The sequence below is a fragment of the Gymnodraco acuticeps genome, unplaced genomic scaffold (assembly GCF_902827175.1).
Source record: "Gymnodraco acuticeps unplaced genomic scaffold, fGymAcu1.1, whole genome shotgun sequence".
Classification (NCBI taxonomy): Eukaryota; Metazoa; Chordata; class Actinopteri; order Perciformes; family Bathydraconidae; genus Gymnodraco; species Gymnodraco acuticeps.
In genome coordinates this window covers 40399-54402 of record NW_022990511.1, presented here as the reverse complement: position 1 = coordinate 54402, position 14004 = coordinate 40399, and the positions used below count along the sequence as shown (strand labels likewise).

General features: G+C 41.0%; 1 protein-coding gene across 1 annotated transcript in view; it reads right to left on the bottom strand.

The window, feature by feature from the left end:
- LOC117553171 (voltage-dependent T-type calcium channel subunit alpha-1I-like) overlaps positions 1-14004 on the bottom strand; it is a gene marked incomplete at its 5' end in the record, with an annotated part of 169791 nt that overhangs the window by 115399 nt on the left and 40388 nt on the right. The window contains 1 exon segment of the mRNA XM_034226998.1: positions 11020-11284. Coding sequence (XP_034082889.1) covers positions 11020-11267 — 248 coding nt within the window.

Below are 14004 nucleotides of genomic sequence, written 5' to 3'. Positions count from 1 at the left end.
AAGCCTGATGTTTTTTGCTGTTCCTTTGAGCAACATACCTCATGTGTGTGAGTTAACCCATATCCTTTGTATGTGATTTAACTCTGCTCCTTCTTGCAAGAATAAATTAGTTACCTGATCATTGATTCTCAACCTGGTATCGAGTGATATTTTTCTTCACCTTGAAATGGAAAGTTCACAATAAGCTTCATTATCATGTCATATTAGATCGACACAATGGGGCTTCCCAAAAAGAAACTCCCTGACAGGCATATAGTCATCTTAGACTTTTCTTCAACTTTTAGGCAGTCTTAAAATGACTCTGATATCAGACTGCCTTGAAGAATGAAATCTGTCAGCCCGGCAAACCTTGCTTTGATCTCTCCAAGGTGAACACCGGCTCCGCTGTAAGCCTCTCTCTTCATCAGAGAAAATAAGAGACCTCGAATGGCACAACCTTTGTGGTCATGTGGGCAGTGGTAAGTCATTCATCTGTTAAGTGTGTGGTGAGCGCACCATCAAACATGACAGCGGGGGGGAAGGTGAATCACGTAGTACTTTATTCACACCACATGCCGGAGTTTTGCACTGATGCTTTAGTGTGGGAAACTCTCTCACAGTCGTGTTTGACAATTTGAAAGGCACTGCAAGGTTTCTATGACTTTACCTTCAACGTTTAATAATGCGTTAGGTGGGGGGATTCATCTGAGCTTGGTATAATAGAGACCCATGAATTGGGGTAACGTGACACACATGCCTCGTATAACCAGGACACAAAAGACAAAATCTCGGTGGTGGCGAAGTCGATAGGGACTTGGCTTGGCAACTGGAAGGTCACCAGTTCAAGTCCCGGCAAGACCAAGTGCTACCGAGGTGTCCCTGAGCAAGGCACCGTTCCCCACACTGCTCCCCGGGCGCCGTTCAAAATGGCAGCACACTGCTCCTAACACTAGGATGGGTCAAATGTAGAGAAACAATTTCCCCACGAGGGATTAATAAAAGTCCATCCATCTTATCTCTACTCAAAGGCGCTAAAAAGACATGTGATCTGCAGGTCTCCTTGATATTGTAATGAGTCTTCCTGGTCTGGTTATGTGCTCCTAAGTAATCATTACCAAAGGGTAGACCTCAAAGCCGGCACAGCAAGCGGGCAAATGGTTCATGCTGGAACATACTGATGATCAATCATGAAGCAGAATATTCATTAACGTCCCCCTGGACTCACAATTTCCTCACACTTGCCACAACTTATAAAATTGTACCGGAAAGGGTTGTCTGCATTCATACTATGCATTACTTCCTCTAATGTTTTGTTCTTTGACACAACCTTTCTATATTCTATGGTCTGACATGTTAAAATATGCAAAAAGAGATGGTTATTCATTGCTTTTTATAGCATAAGCCATCGGCAAATGTATTCCGGAAAGACAAAATGCATTAGTAAGGACAGTAAGGACTGTTAGCTGTCACATTTGATTTATTAGCAATTCATGTCTGCTGGCAGCAAGGCTTTATTGTGTAACAAGAATATTTGGAGTAGAATAATTATTGCTTTGCCTATCTACAGCTGCCTCTGGTAATACCAGTATAATTTATATTCAAACTAATAAAATGTAAGCTTTTGTTCAAATCCTCCTGTTTTAAGGACAATGTCAGGGAGAGTTGGCCCGCTGAAAAAAGGGCAAAATACAAAGTGCCTATTAAATATTTGATTGCCGGACGTGAACTATATTACTACTACTACTACTAAGCACTGGCCTATCAACAGTTTATTTCCATATTGCAATTACAATAATTTAGCATAATTTCTACCAGGAAACTTTCCAGAATGTTTAGTTTTTTTAACTGTATCTGCAATTCAGCTTTAGGTGATGTTTCTTTCTTCATGCCTGTAGATACCATACATACCTGTACAATTACACACACAAAAACAAGCATAATCAAGTAGATGGATAAGCAGCAACAATTATTGCTATTGTTATGAAACTCATGGTCAACCATTACTCCAGAATCCATATGTAGCACACATTATTGAGATTATTGATTTAAAAATAGATACTGTAATTCCGAACAAGATATGATTTGAAAACGTCTACTTTGAACATCACAAGAGTAGATTGGAACTAATTTAAAAGGCATGGCAGGTCGATTTACGAGCGTAATTCATATAAAAGTATGGGCACACAGGTTAAACTCCTTTAAAGTTAGGCTGTTTTGCCCCTTGCACAGTCATCTCAGGAGGTGTGATTCTTGATTTGATTCATTTGTATGCAGATATACCTTAATTTGCGCTCTTGATTTAAACGTTTTTTTTAGTGTGTCAGCTATTTCCAGCTCAACCTCTTGCTGTCTTATCATATACAGAAAGTCACAAAACCACAAACACACAGGAACGTATAGCTTAACTAGTGCTGAGGGGCAACGTTTGATTGGCAGATTGTCTTTCTACATTCCAGCTCCGAGACAAAAGCTACAATTTCCTAGCTTTCGTTGACGGTGTGGCTCACATAGATTTCTTCTAAATCACACTAGGTCTGTTCCCTAACTTGACCGGCAGCTAGTCGGTCTTCATCACCTCATTTCACGGTCATTATATATATTTTTGAAGAATAATGTATTGGAACATTTCGTATCTGTTCTGGAGAGTTTTTGGAAGGTCAAAAGCAAAGAACAGATTCACTGCAGAATGACTCATACAATTGATATAGCACTTTGTGGATAATTGATGAGAAATAGAAAACTACAAAGCACTCGCTTGGATCAAATGTACCCTGCAGTTAGTGTTGATGGAGCCATTAAATGACTTATTCAATTCTCTCAAGAGCCCAAGTTTGTGTATGGCAATACTTCTTAGTTGAGCTGACATGAAAAGGAAAAAAATATTCTTTTATAAGTTCAAAAATAAAACAGCAAGAATGTAATGATGACAGGCGGAAAACAAAAAAGAGATTAAACAAAATTATACTTGTTTGTGTGCGAGTGCAAGCTTGAATTTGTGAGTGTGATTTTATATTTGTGCACCGCTGATATTTATCTGTGCGGTACATCCAAAAGCAATCTGCCCTGTGGTTACTGAGTTCAGACAAATAGGCGCTGCAGTCTGAAGAATTGCTGCAATCTACAGCACATAGCATAACGCAGTGCCGAAGCAGAAGGTGGATAATGGCAGTCAGCCATCTGAAAGCAATTCTTTTCTAAGAATGTGACATTAAACTCACCCATAAGACAATTATGGCTGCAATTCAAAAACAGGGTCTACATAATCCTTAATCCAACAGTGGCGGAACGCGATAACCCACACAAACACACTGAAGCGTGTTTGTACACATGGATTGATGCGCATACAATGTGAAGATTCAGCACATTTTCAAAGTCACTGGCAAGAGAATAAACATATGTAAATAACATATACCCGGATATGCTGCTAAATGGACTGCATTTATATTGCACTTGTTCAATCTTTGTGACCCCATACAGCACTTTTGCATATTAAAACAGCATTCATAAAGCGCCAAGGTCTGACATACAAGGTGCCAGCTGCTCAGGGAAATTAACATTTTCACACACTAACACATCGTTGGCCATGACGAGCAACTTGGGGTTATCTTTCCAAAGAAAACATCAACATGTTGACTGTGGGGGCTGCGATTCATACCACCCACCAGCCACAGTCGCTACATTAGCAACAGGAACATTACAAATGAGAAATAAAGTACATTCAAAACAGTTAAGACTGTTCAGACAACAACCTATATAACAACATCTGGTGCTATTCAGATTTGCCCAAAACTGCATTTCCTTGAATTGCCACTTGAGGCATGCATGGAGACTAACCCCTCGATTTCTTCGGGTCCGTCTGCTTCTGGGACGCTTCTGAAGCGGGACGCTTCTGAGCTGTAACGGCCCGTCTACACTACAAGCGTCAAAAAAATGCTTTCAACGCTTCGCCCATTCATTTGAATGGGGTGACGTAGGATATTTTCAAACTTCGCCGAACTGCATTGTGGGTAGCATGGCAAGGCGTTGCAAGCATCGCGAGCGTCTATCGGCGTCAAAAGTTGAACAATGTTCAACTTTTGAGGCTCGATGCTTGCTCGAAGCTGGCGTCAGCCAATCAAATCCCGTTTATGCAAATCCCGCCAGTACAAGCGCTAGCCAATCAAACCGCGTGCAAGCTGGGAGAGCCAGACCGCAGTTCATTTCCTCATATTCCAAACGAGAAATTACAGTAGCAAATCACCCGGTTCTTTACGACCAGAACTATTTACCGGGATACAAACCGGAGGAACCAGGCATGGAGGGAGGTGGCAGAGACAGTGGGTGAAACTGGTAGGTTTTCGCCTGTTTGGGGAGTTTATATCCAGTTTACTTCGTTTTAACATTGCTATTGCTTTGAATGTCGGGGGCGGGAGATTCATGTGATTGGTTGTTGGTCGCGTTGCTCGCAAAAAATCGCCAAGCTTCAGACACGCCCAGCTTCAAGCTTTTTCGATGCCTGTAGTGTAGACGGGCCGTAACCCGGCGCGTCTGGTGGAATAGCACCCATTAACTAGAGTGGCCGCGATCTTTGCGAACGCCGCGGCGCAGCCGTAACGCGATGCAGACGGACCGGGTGGAATCGAGGGGTAAGTCCATATAGAGTGGTGCAGTGACTAGTCCTAAAACCAGGAAGTGAGTTAGCATTTTACCACTACGGGTTCCCTCGTCTCAGAGTCAATGGGATTTCTCCATAGGATTTTGGAAAATAGCTGGAAATAAGGTCTGTGGTTGACACACATTTAAGAGACGGATCAAGTTTTGTTCGACGTCATTAAATAGAAAATGACCCACTGGTGATTTTTGAAGAGTTTACATGAAAAACGACGTTATTACACCGAACACGTAAACACTCCCGCTAAGTTTGTTTGCCCCTGTTCTGCTTGAAAGCAAGTAGGCTACCTGCGCTCTTGCATACTGCTAAAACAAACGCTTCAACTTGTACAATTTTGATTCTGTATTTTTGAATATCGATCTTAAGTTGGCGTGACGTTGAAGTCATGCGACCCCGCTGTACTCGGCTTTAGTTCGTTTATAGCATAACGTTAGCATTTTGCTTCTGGCGATTAGATTTATGATTAGACAATTGAACAAAACGTGCATTTATCAAACAGGTTCGTTTTCCACAGACTTTATTTTGAGCTATTTTCCAAAATCCTATGGAGAAATCTCATTGCTTTTTTGTCGAGGGAACCCATGCGCAGCTTATTTCCGGGTCGGCCTACACAAATACATCATCCCTGCACCACTCTATTCTATACAGATGTTATACAGAACTAAACCATTTCCTACATATACAACCAATCTAAATAGTCCATAACCAGAGGCAGAGTAGTTTCTGATTTACTATATCCATGATAGGTGAGACTGCTCACACACTGCAGTCAGTGAAATAGTCACGGTTAGGCATTTTGTGGTAAATCCATGACATCAGTTATTTCAAAAAGTCCTCTGAGGAAAGCTGGTAAGGCGAATTTCACTCTAGTTATCCAAACTACCTACGAAACATTTAAAAATATTCTTATCCTAATCGTTCTGTGAGATTCTGGCTTCATTTAGAAAGCAAGGAAATGGAATAAACCAAACAAAATGAGAGAGAGTAAGATAATGTAGCACCTGTTTTAGAATTCCTCTTTATCTTTAAACATTAACAGTGAACCATAGTATAGTAGCCATAGTATAAAAAGCACATGTTCCGTGCAAGACTAATGCATATGTTAGGTCATGGAGAGTGTCTATGGACTGAAGCCTGGTACTACAGTAATCATTAGTCACTTTAGGCCCTTCATCGCTTCTCCACTGTCCCCCTCTCATCTCCTCTTCCTCGCACTGACAGTACAGCCACTAATGGAGTTTGGACTAGACCCGATGGTGAGGAGAGGGGGAGAAATAAAGAAACAAGAAGGGCAGAAGAAGTGTGAAAGAGTGAAGAGAGAGTGGGGAGCATTCGATTAGTATTGGCAAGCATTTTAACCTTAGCGTTGGGATTTATTTTGGAAGCATCAGTATTAGTATTCTAATACTTTTTAATTATCCTTAATAGAGGTTGGTCTTATTAATGTGTACACCTCTTTTTAAAAGCAGAGATTAAGGCATACAGGTATATGGGGGTTTTAAGGGTGACAAGATCTTAAAGAAGGGGAAATTGATGCATAAGTAGAAGGGAGTGACTGCATTTGTGAGCGAAAAAAAAATTGAAATAAATAAATTAAGGGATGACAGAAAACAGACAGGAGAACAAGCATCAGATAAAAGAGAATTAAAGAAAGGCTTTTGATGTTCTTTAATAAAGCATCATGTCATAACAAGGGAAACAGCCATTCAACATCTACATGCACACGCATCCATCACACCTCGCAGCAAGTGTCATAGCACAAGAAGACATCTACCGCATAGCCCCACAGCAGCTTTCCCAACTACAGCCACAGAAAACAGGACAGAAAGTAGAAGTCGAGAGGAAGAGGAGAGGAAGAGGAGAGGAAGAGGGAGAGGAAGAGAAGAGCAGAGAGCGGGAGCGAGGAGATGAGAGAGTGGGTAATGTGCCCCAGGTGTGCGCTCTATCCTCAGCAGTAGTTAAAAGCAAGCCACGGCAACGCCTCAGCCATCCGTCACCATGGAGATAACAAGCTGTCAGGGCCACATAGGATCATGGACCACAGAGGCCGGTCACTCTGCTCAAACACCACAGGAGCCAATCAGAGTGGTAAGGGAGAGAGGGAGATAATGTGAGGAGAAGGATAGTTACTGAGCTCTGAGAGAGAGAGAGGCAAGACAAAGGCGGAGGCACCAAGAGGAGGTTATAGGGATAAAAAGATAAGAGTAGGTGCAAAACACGTGAGAGAGGAGGAGGGGGGAGGAAGAAGTGGGGAAATATATATAAGTTCATAGAAATGTAAAATTGTTAGGATGGCGGAAAAAAAGAATGGTGCCTAGAGCTATACTACTCAATTATGTGTGTATACACTCTATACAAGTGTCAGCACATTTGCGTTCTGAAATGCTGTGTACTGCAAGTAATTACCCTGCCTTTCCACTTTGGAAATACCTTTAAAATGCCCATTTGAAAAATTATAACCACAATTCTGGAAAAGCACTGCAGAAAACAGTGGAAGAAGTCCCTGAAAAAGCACAATGTTCAGCAGACCATTACACTAATCATTTCACCCGGAGAGATTATATGTATTATGAGATTAAACAAAATGACTGTACATGCCAAAAGGGACATAGCATAAAACGAAATAGACGATTGTTGTGTGTAGGTGATGAACAACTGCTTCTCTAGAGTAACTGTTGACCGGTCAGGTTTCACCGAGTCGATAGGACTTGATAGGATTTGAGGTTTAATGGAGTATGAGTGACCTGACATGTTCTCATTTTGATCTGCAGAACAAGGCAATGATGGGAGTCGATCTTCACCACTTACAGTAGATAAGTCCCTGCGCTTCTATTTCTCTCTCTTTATTAAGATTGACCAGGGGAAAACTACAGAATGTGCTGCAGCGGAGAAGAGGAGATGATGGAATAAGCAGTTGAAGAGGAATGACTTGAATTAAGAGAATCCTTAAACGGGTCAAATCCAACATTAAGAGGGGGAAAAAGCTGCTGATGCAGGACATAACTGGATACGCTACAAAATATATGTACACATGTATCTGTCAGCAGAATTACTCAGATCATTTACTTAAGAAAAAGAGGCAATGTCACATTTTGGAAATACTCGGCTATTTATGTCCTGCAATCAAGGCTTATTCCACATAAGTATGTAGAATGGCCCATTTCAGAATGACATTACATTATTGAATATTGTTATTGACGCATTAATGTGTTCATGATTTTAATGATGCAGCCAGTAAAGCTCAGGCTAGTTTGAACTACTTGACATATTGCAAAGTAGTTTAATCTTATTTTCATCATCCTTAATTTGTAGATTTGATTTAGTATAAAGTATCCAACACTAAATCTTTGAGATATATCTGTGGATTGCCAAGACAGTAAAATGATCCTACATGGCAGTTTCCACCAAGATCAAGACCGAAATCTACAGATATATATTTCTGACTATTCAAAAATAGTGGACAAGGTTAACAGAAATGGAAAAGCAGGGAGACGATAAACATTACTCTGTTGAAAGAATCAGTCATGGAAATCAAATATACTTCAATTTCAGTAGACTTGACAAATGGTACTGAGGTGAGATTAATAAAATGAGTTTAAAAAACAACACAAAAGGGTTAAACTTCATCTATGTTGCATGGTGTGAGCGAGCACTCTGAAGAGCAAAAGCAATGGGAAGAGGGAGAAGAAGTGTGTGGGGTGCAATATGGAGAGGTGCTCCTGGTGCTTTGCTGCAGGCAAGCGTGGGAGAGCGTGTGTGTGTGTGTGTGTGTGTGTGTGTGTGTGTGTGTGTGTGTGTGTGTGTGTGTGTGTGTGTGTGTGTGTGTGTGTGCTTCACCAAATGCCTTTCCCAGCTACTGTGTGGTGAGGAGCATTATTGATCTACAAATGGTGAAACACCCACTTTTTCCCCCCTACACACACACACACACATCCAGACTTCAGACATGCCGCACTGAGCACAAGCAAAACACTATTTGATGACGTTGCAATGAGGCTGATCATTGAAAAAGTATTGTGCTCATATTTTGTCGGTGCATAAGCAGTCTTAACATATTTATACAGTACTGACTGCTACTGTAATACAGTACTGTCTGCTTTAGTGCGATCGATACACACACTCAAACTGGTACAAATCGTTGTTGTACATCAAACTCCTGCTCCAGTTTAAGTCCCACACACAGTAGAAGCACTTATACATCTTCCTATTCTTACTCAAGTAAGCGCAGAAAGCCTGTGAATAAACTGCCATCACACACACACACACGTGATTATTTTACAGATTCATAACTGAAATATGTTTTTTCAAAATCACTAGTAAAACACGATGAAAGGGAAAAGAATTGGAACTATTCAGGCGAGGTTTGAGTGCACATTCTCTCTCTCATCCTAACTTTCAATTTGTGGCCTGTCAACTTAATTTTCAAGACTCAAAAACATTGGCACACAGACTCTCTCACACACACACACACACACACACACACACACACACACACACACACACACACACACACACACACACACACACACACACACACACACACACACACACACACACACACACACACACACACACACACTCCAAGACGGGGAAAATCCCCTCAGATAAAAGCAATTACAAACTTTTTCTGGGACTATAAACACACAAATAATCGTATTCACCTTCACACACTCGATATATATGTTTTTAACACACGAACACTTAAACACACAGATGCGCCTCTCTGTGTTCCAACATGCTCACAGTTTCTGCCACAACGGGTGTCTACGAACCCATGAGGTGGAAATACAAGGGAAATGAGATTTGGAGAGTGTGTGTGCGCAGTGTGAGTATGCAGCGGCATGCTTTACCCTGTGGCTCGGGGCCAACTGAGAGCAGCAGAGCTCAGCCATTAGCAAGCAGTGTAAAATCCTTCTGAAACCTCTTTTCCTCTAAATATCAAAGATGGAGTCTGAAAGGCAAACAGAAGGTTTCGCTGCCCAGTTTTATCTTTTCGACTGCCTACGCTGTCTTCTTGATTTTTCTGGCCACCCATTTGTTTGTCTGTGTACAGACATATTACCATGCTGTTGATCTATCCTCACAGGGCTTCCGCTAGAGGCATGGGTTGAAAATGAAGTCAAACTCCTGACTTACAAGGGATTTCATGGGCTTTGGCCTGAATGCCTCAGTCCTTTTCCGTCTAAAATGTGTATATCCAGACTTTTACTCAAATGTAATTGCTTTAAAGAAACGTATGCCTTGTGATCCATAATTCATTGCCTGTAGGTTTTTATATATTTAACTGCAACATTTCTTGTTCTGCTATGTGGTTATATACCATTTGAGTAACTCAGTACATTGTTTTCCAGTAGGCACAGATGTACTGTACAGGAATGGGTCATATGTTCTTCTATTTCACGGATGCCTCAAACATTATTCATTAACTGCACATGCCGTGTAAAGAAACATAATGCAAATATATCAATAAGTTGCACGAGTATATTTTGATTTTGGATGGCAGGTCTGGAGAGAGGCATGAGACAAATAGTGAAAAAGAGAAACCAGACAATTGCCCTAATTTACTTCAGAGGGTGAGAACAGAATCAGTTTAATCTGTAAAATTCAACCTATTAAGGTGTGTTTCATGATAAAATATTTAAAAAGCAGTGATTTAAAAAGTGCAGAAAAAGATCAAATCGAGTTGCCTCTCAAGGTTTGCTATTCCTTACACATGACAATAAGTCACACACTCCTGCATGACAGTCAGCCCATTGGATCCTGTCTGTCCCTGATGTGAAGCATTGTCCTTTGTCTCACTGCCAACATCAGGGTGGTCGGAAAACAGACAATTGCTTCTCTGGCCGCAAAGAAATACACCACACACCACACACTTACATACACGTACGCTTTTCATTGTTCAAGTGGTGCAATGCTGATCAATGCAGTTGCGGTTGTATAAGGATGTCAAACACACTTACTTTGAGAAGATTCTCAGAAGCCTGCTGTTATATATGGTACAGATCCATAAAGGAGTGAGGGGAAATGTGAAGGGTCAGAGTCAAGATGGATGAAAATGTATTAAAATAATTCAAAACAGAGACAGACAATGTAACAAAAGAGAAAAACTGACGGATAGGCAGAACAAATATATATTTTCAAAAGACTGAATATAGAGTGACGGAAGCACCAGTGTTAGAAGAGCAGATGAAAAGATGTTGCATGAAAGGCAGTGCAATGAATAGAAGAGGTTAGGAATGAGGATAATGATGGTGAGTGAAGGTGTTTTAAACAGATACCATGTAAAGTGCATTGCACGAGGACCACTACATATTTGAAGATAAACAATTGCTTTAAGCTGATGCACAGATAGGTGAATAATAAGGGTTAGAGTATGATGAAAAGGATATGGGCTGGAGACCATACGGATGCACCAGTTGCGAGGACAGGTGGTCTGCTTCAGGCAGAAGAAGACCACGGGTGCCAGCTCCGGGAAGGGCAACACGAGAGTGCTCAGGTCACTGCCGATGCTGACGTCATCATCTGCACCCACTTCCTCAATGATGTCATCAGTCTGCGCCAAGCCGTACTCCTCATTCTGCCCTGGCCCTGCTGAGGAAATGCTCCCCAGCGACACAGGACACTCCTCGCTCGTCATGGCAACCCAGCCGAGATCTGAAAGACAGCGCGAGTTAACAGTGGGGTTAGAGGAATTAAATGATTATCATATTGTCAGACACAATAAAGATCTACAAGAGACTTTGCATGACAAAATGACTGATTTGATTTAATTACCAGGCTTCAAATAAATAGCAATTAAATGGGTTGAAAGTTTGATTTTGGCTTTTGGCGATGCCGTCACTCCCGCATCGCACCAAATCCCCTTGTGTCATAACATCAGCTAACAACTCAATATTTAATGTGTCGCTTCCCAGCCCCAAAGGCCCATCATTCTCTCACTTTCTCTTCGCCCCACGCAAAGCGCTCTTATCGTAAACTCTCTTGTCTGCATAACAGAATGCATTGCGTACTGATAACCATCACCTCTCGCAATCAAACACAGACAGAGGGAAACGACAACTGAGAGTAAATCAATGTCAACAGTCATTGCGCATTCATTGACGATTCATTTAGCCCCATCACAGCGTTGTGGGAGAGGAAATGGCTCTCCATCTCTTACCACTTAGCTCATGAATGGATTCTCTTTTATCTGTGAATGTATCACTCATAAAAACACAAACAGAATGTGTACTGTGTGTTTTGATGTGATCCAAGGCGCAATTTTAGACAAGTACTTCAACGCCTTTACAAAAGAGACTACAGCACATGAAATGTCATGTAAGCCGAGAAAATAAGTAGTGTCTTGAGTTAATTCTACATGTTGTTTTTAAGGATTCAAAAGCATACACGATATAATAAGTATTAGAAAAGAGCAAAGACAGATAGAAACTCTACTTTTTGATCATTAAACTGGTGAGCAGGCAAATAAGTCCACCATGAGCAGATGGAGTCTAAGTGAATGCATAATAACATATTGGACATGGTATTCTTCCTGCTTTTAACTGGCAGCCAAAAGTAGCAGCCAGCAAGAAAAAGGAGCCAAGCTACAGTCTGGACTTGAGCATAACTGGACATATGCAGTCTTGCTCACAAACACAAAACACACACATGTACACAACCATACACAATTGTGGTTTAACGCTTGGACTAAAGCACAGAAGTAACATTAAGTGAATGTATAAGACACACCAAGCCAAATGATACATTTTTCATTTTTAGTATGTGATATTTGCATGTCTGTGCAAATAACTACAAGCGTGGGTGTGGAGTCCTTTATGTGAGTCAATGTGTTTGCTTGCACTACATCCTACAGGAGGATTATGTGTTAGTGGAAGAGCATACTTTGTTTTATTTTCGGGTAATGATATTAAAGGCTATTCATTACAAGAAAATAGGATGGTGGTGATTTAGTAGCCTGCATCCATCGCAGCTCTGAAACTAATCCTCTGACGCGATGTTAAAACCAGATGGAGATATCAAAATCATTAGAAAGTCGCCCACCACGCAGTGATACTCACATAAATCTCACACCCCGCCTAATAATCATTTGTACATCCATTGATTATGCCAGTACATATTGTTTTACCTTTTTTATTTGTACCATGGCAACAGCTGCTTCCTGTGGAGGAAGGAAGTGTATTCTTACTCTGCTGTGTTTTATTTCCCACGACAAAGCTTTCTTAGAGGGACCCTGAAGCTATTATGGGTGGCTACAATTAGGCAGGAGGCTGTTTTGCAGTGACAGTTACAAGGAGTGTGTTCTGTGGAATCTGTTTAAGACTATCTGTCCTTTCTTGTGAATGTCTTAACTGCAGAAAGGGAAAATGGCATTAGTATCAAATATGTTAGCATGTTAAAATATGTCATCTTACTTCTCTGAACTGTAATGTTTCCGCTCATTTAACATTATTCCTGCAAGCTGCGAAAGCTTCTTTTTTTCTGATGACGACTGATGAACGAACACGTGTGACACAGAGAAACAGAAAGAGAGAGAGAGAGAGAGAGGAAAAGACTACCACTCCTTTGTTAGCAATGACTCACATAAACACATTCACACTTCCTCAACACACACTGTCACACATTAACACTCTTAATTGGGATAGCGGATACACAATCACTCATTTAGCTGCACTATGAGCTAAAGGCTGTGATGAGCCATGGAGAAAACTTGCTTTCCCCCTCCCACACACACTCACTGCGACAGTCTGAGGCAGACACAGAAGAGGCTGTATGGAAAACAAGAGAGAAAAACATACTGTGGATCCATAAGGGGTTTGGGCGACACGTTCTCTATTTCAATCATCTCATAATGCCAATTTGAATAGAGAACAGGAGTGAAACGCAGTGTTTTCTCTCCTCCACGGTTGTTTTACATATGATGTGTGATTCCCAAGGGATGCAAGTAATAACTCAAATTCTCAGTGAGTCACCGAATGAGCTTAAAAGTGGGAGCTCGAAATAAGGCATGGGTGGCTTAAAACAAAAACAAAATAGAGTATTTTGAAATCTGCTGTTGACGCATATGAATGTTTCAGAATGATAGATAACCCTTAATGTACTTGGAATGTGACATGTGTCTGTCATTCGTTAAATAATATTAGACCTTGCTGCAATAAGAACAAACATGTATTTAATTGTAAAGCAACTTGCTTCTAACCAGTAAAATGACTGTACATGTGTAATAGTGTATGTCACACAACACATTTGGTCAGACTTCTATGGCTCTTGCTAGCTAACATGACACATATCCCAGAAGGACACAGCAGCTATTAACATTACGTTTCTGATTTGTACCGTTTAAAGCACTAAACGTCATGGTGGTGCAGGTTTAACTT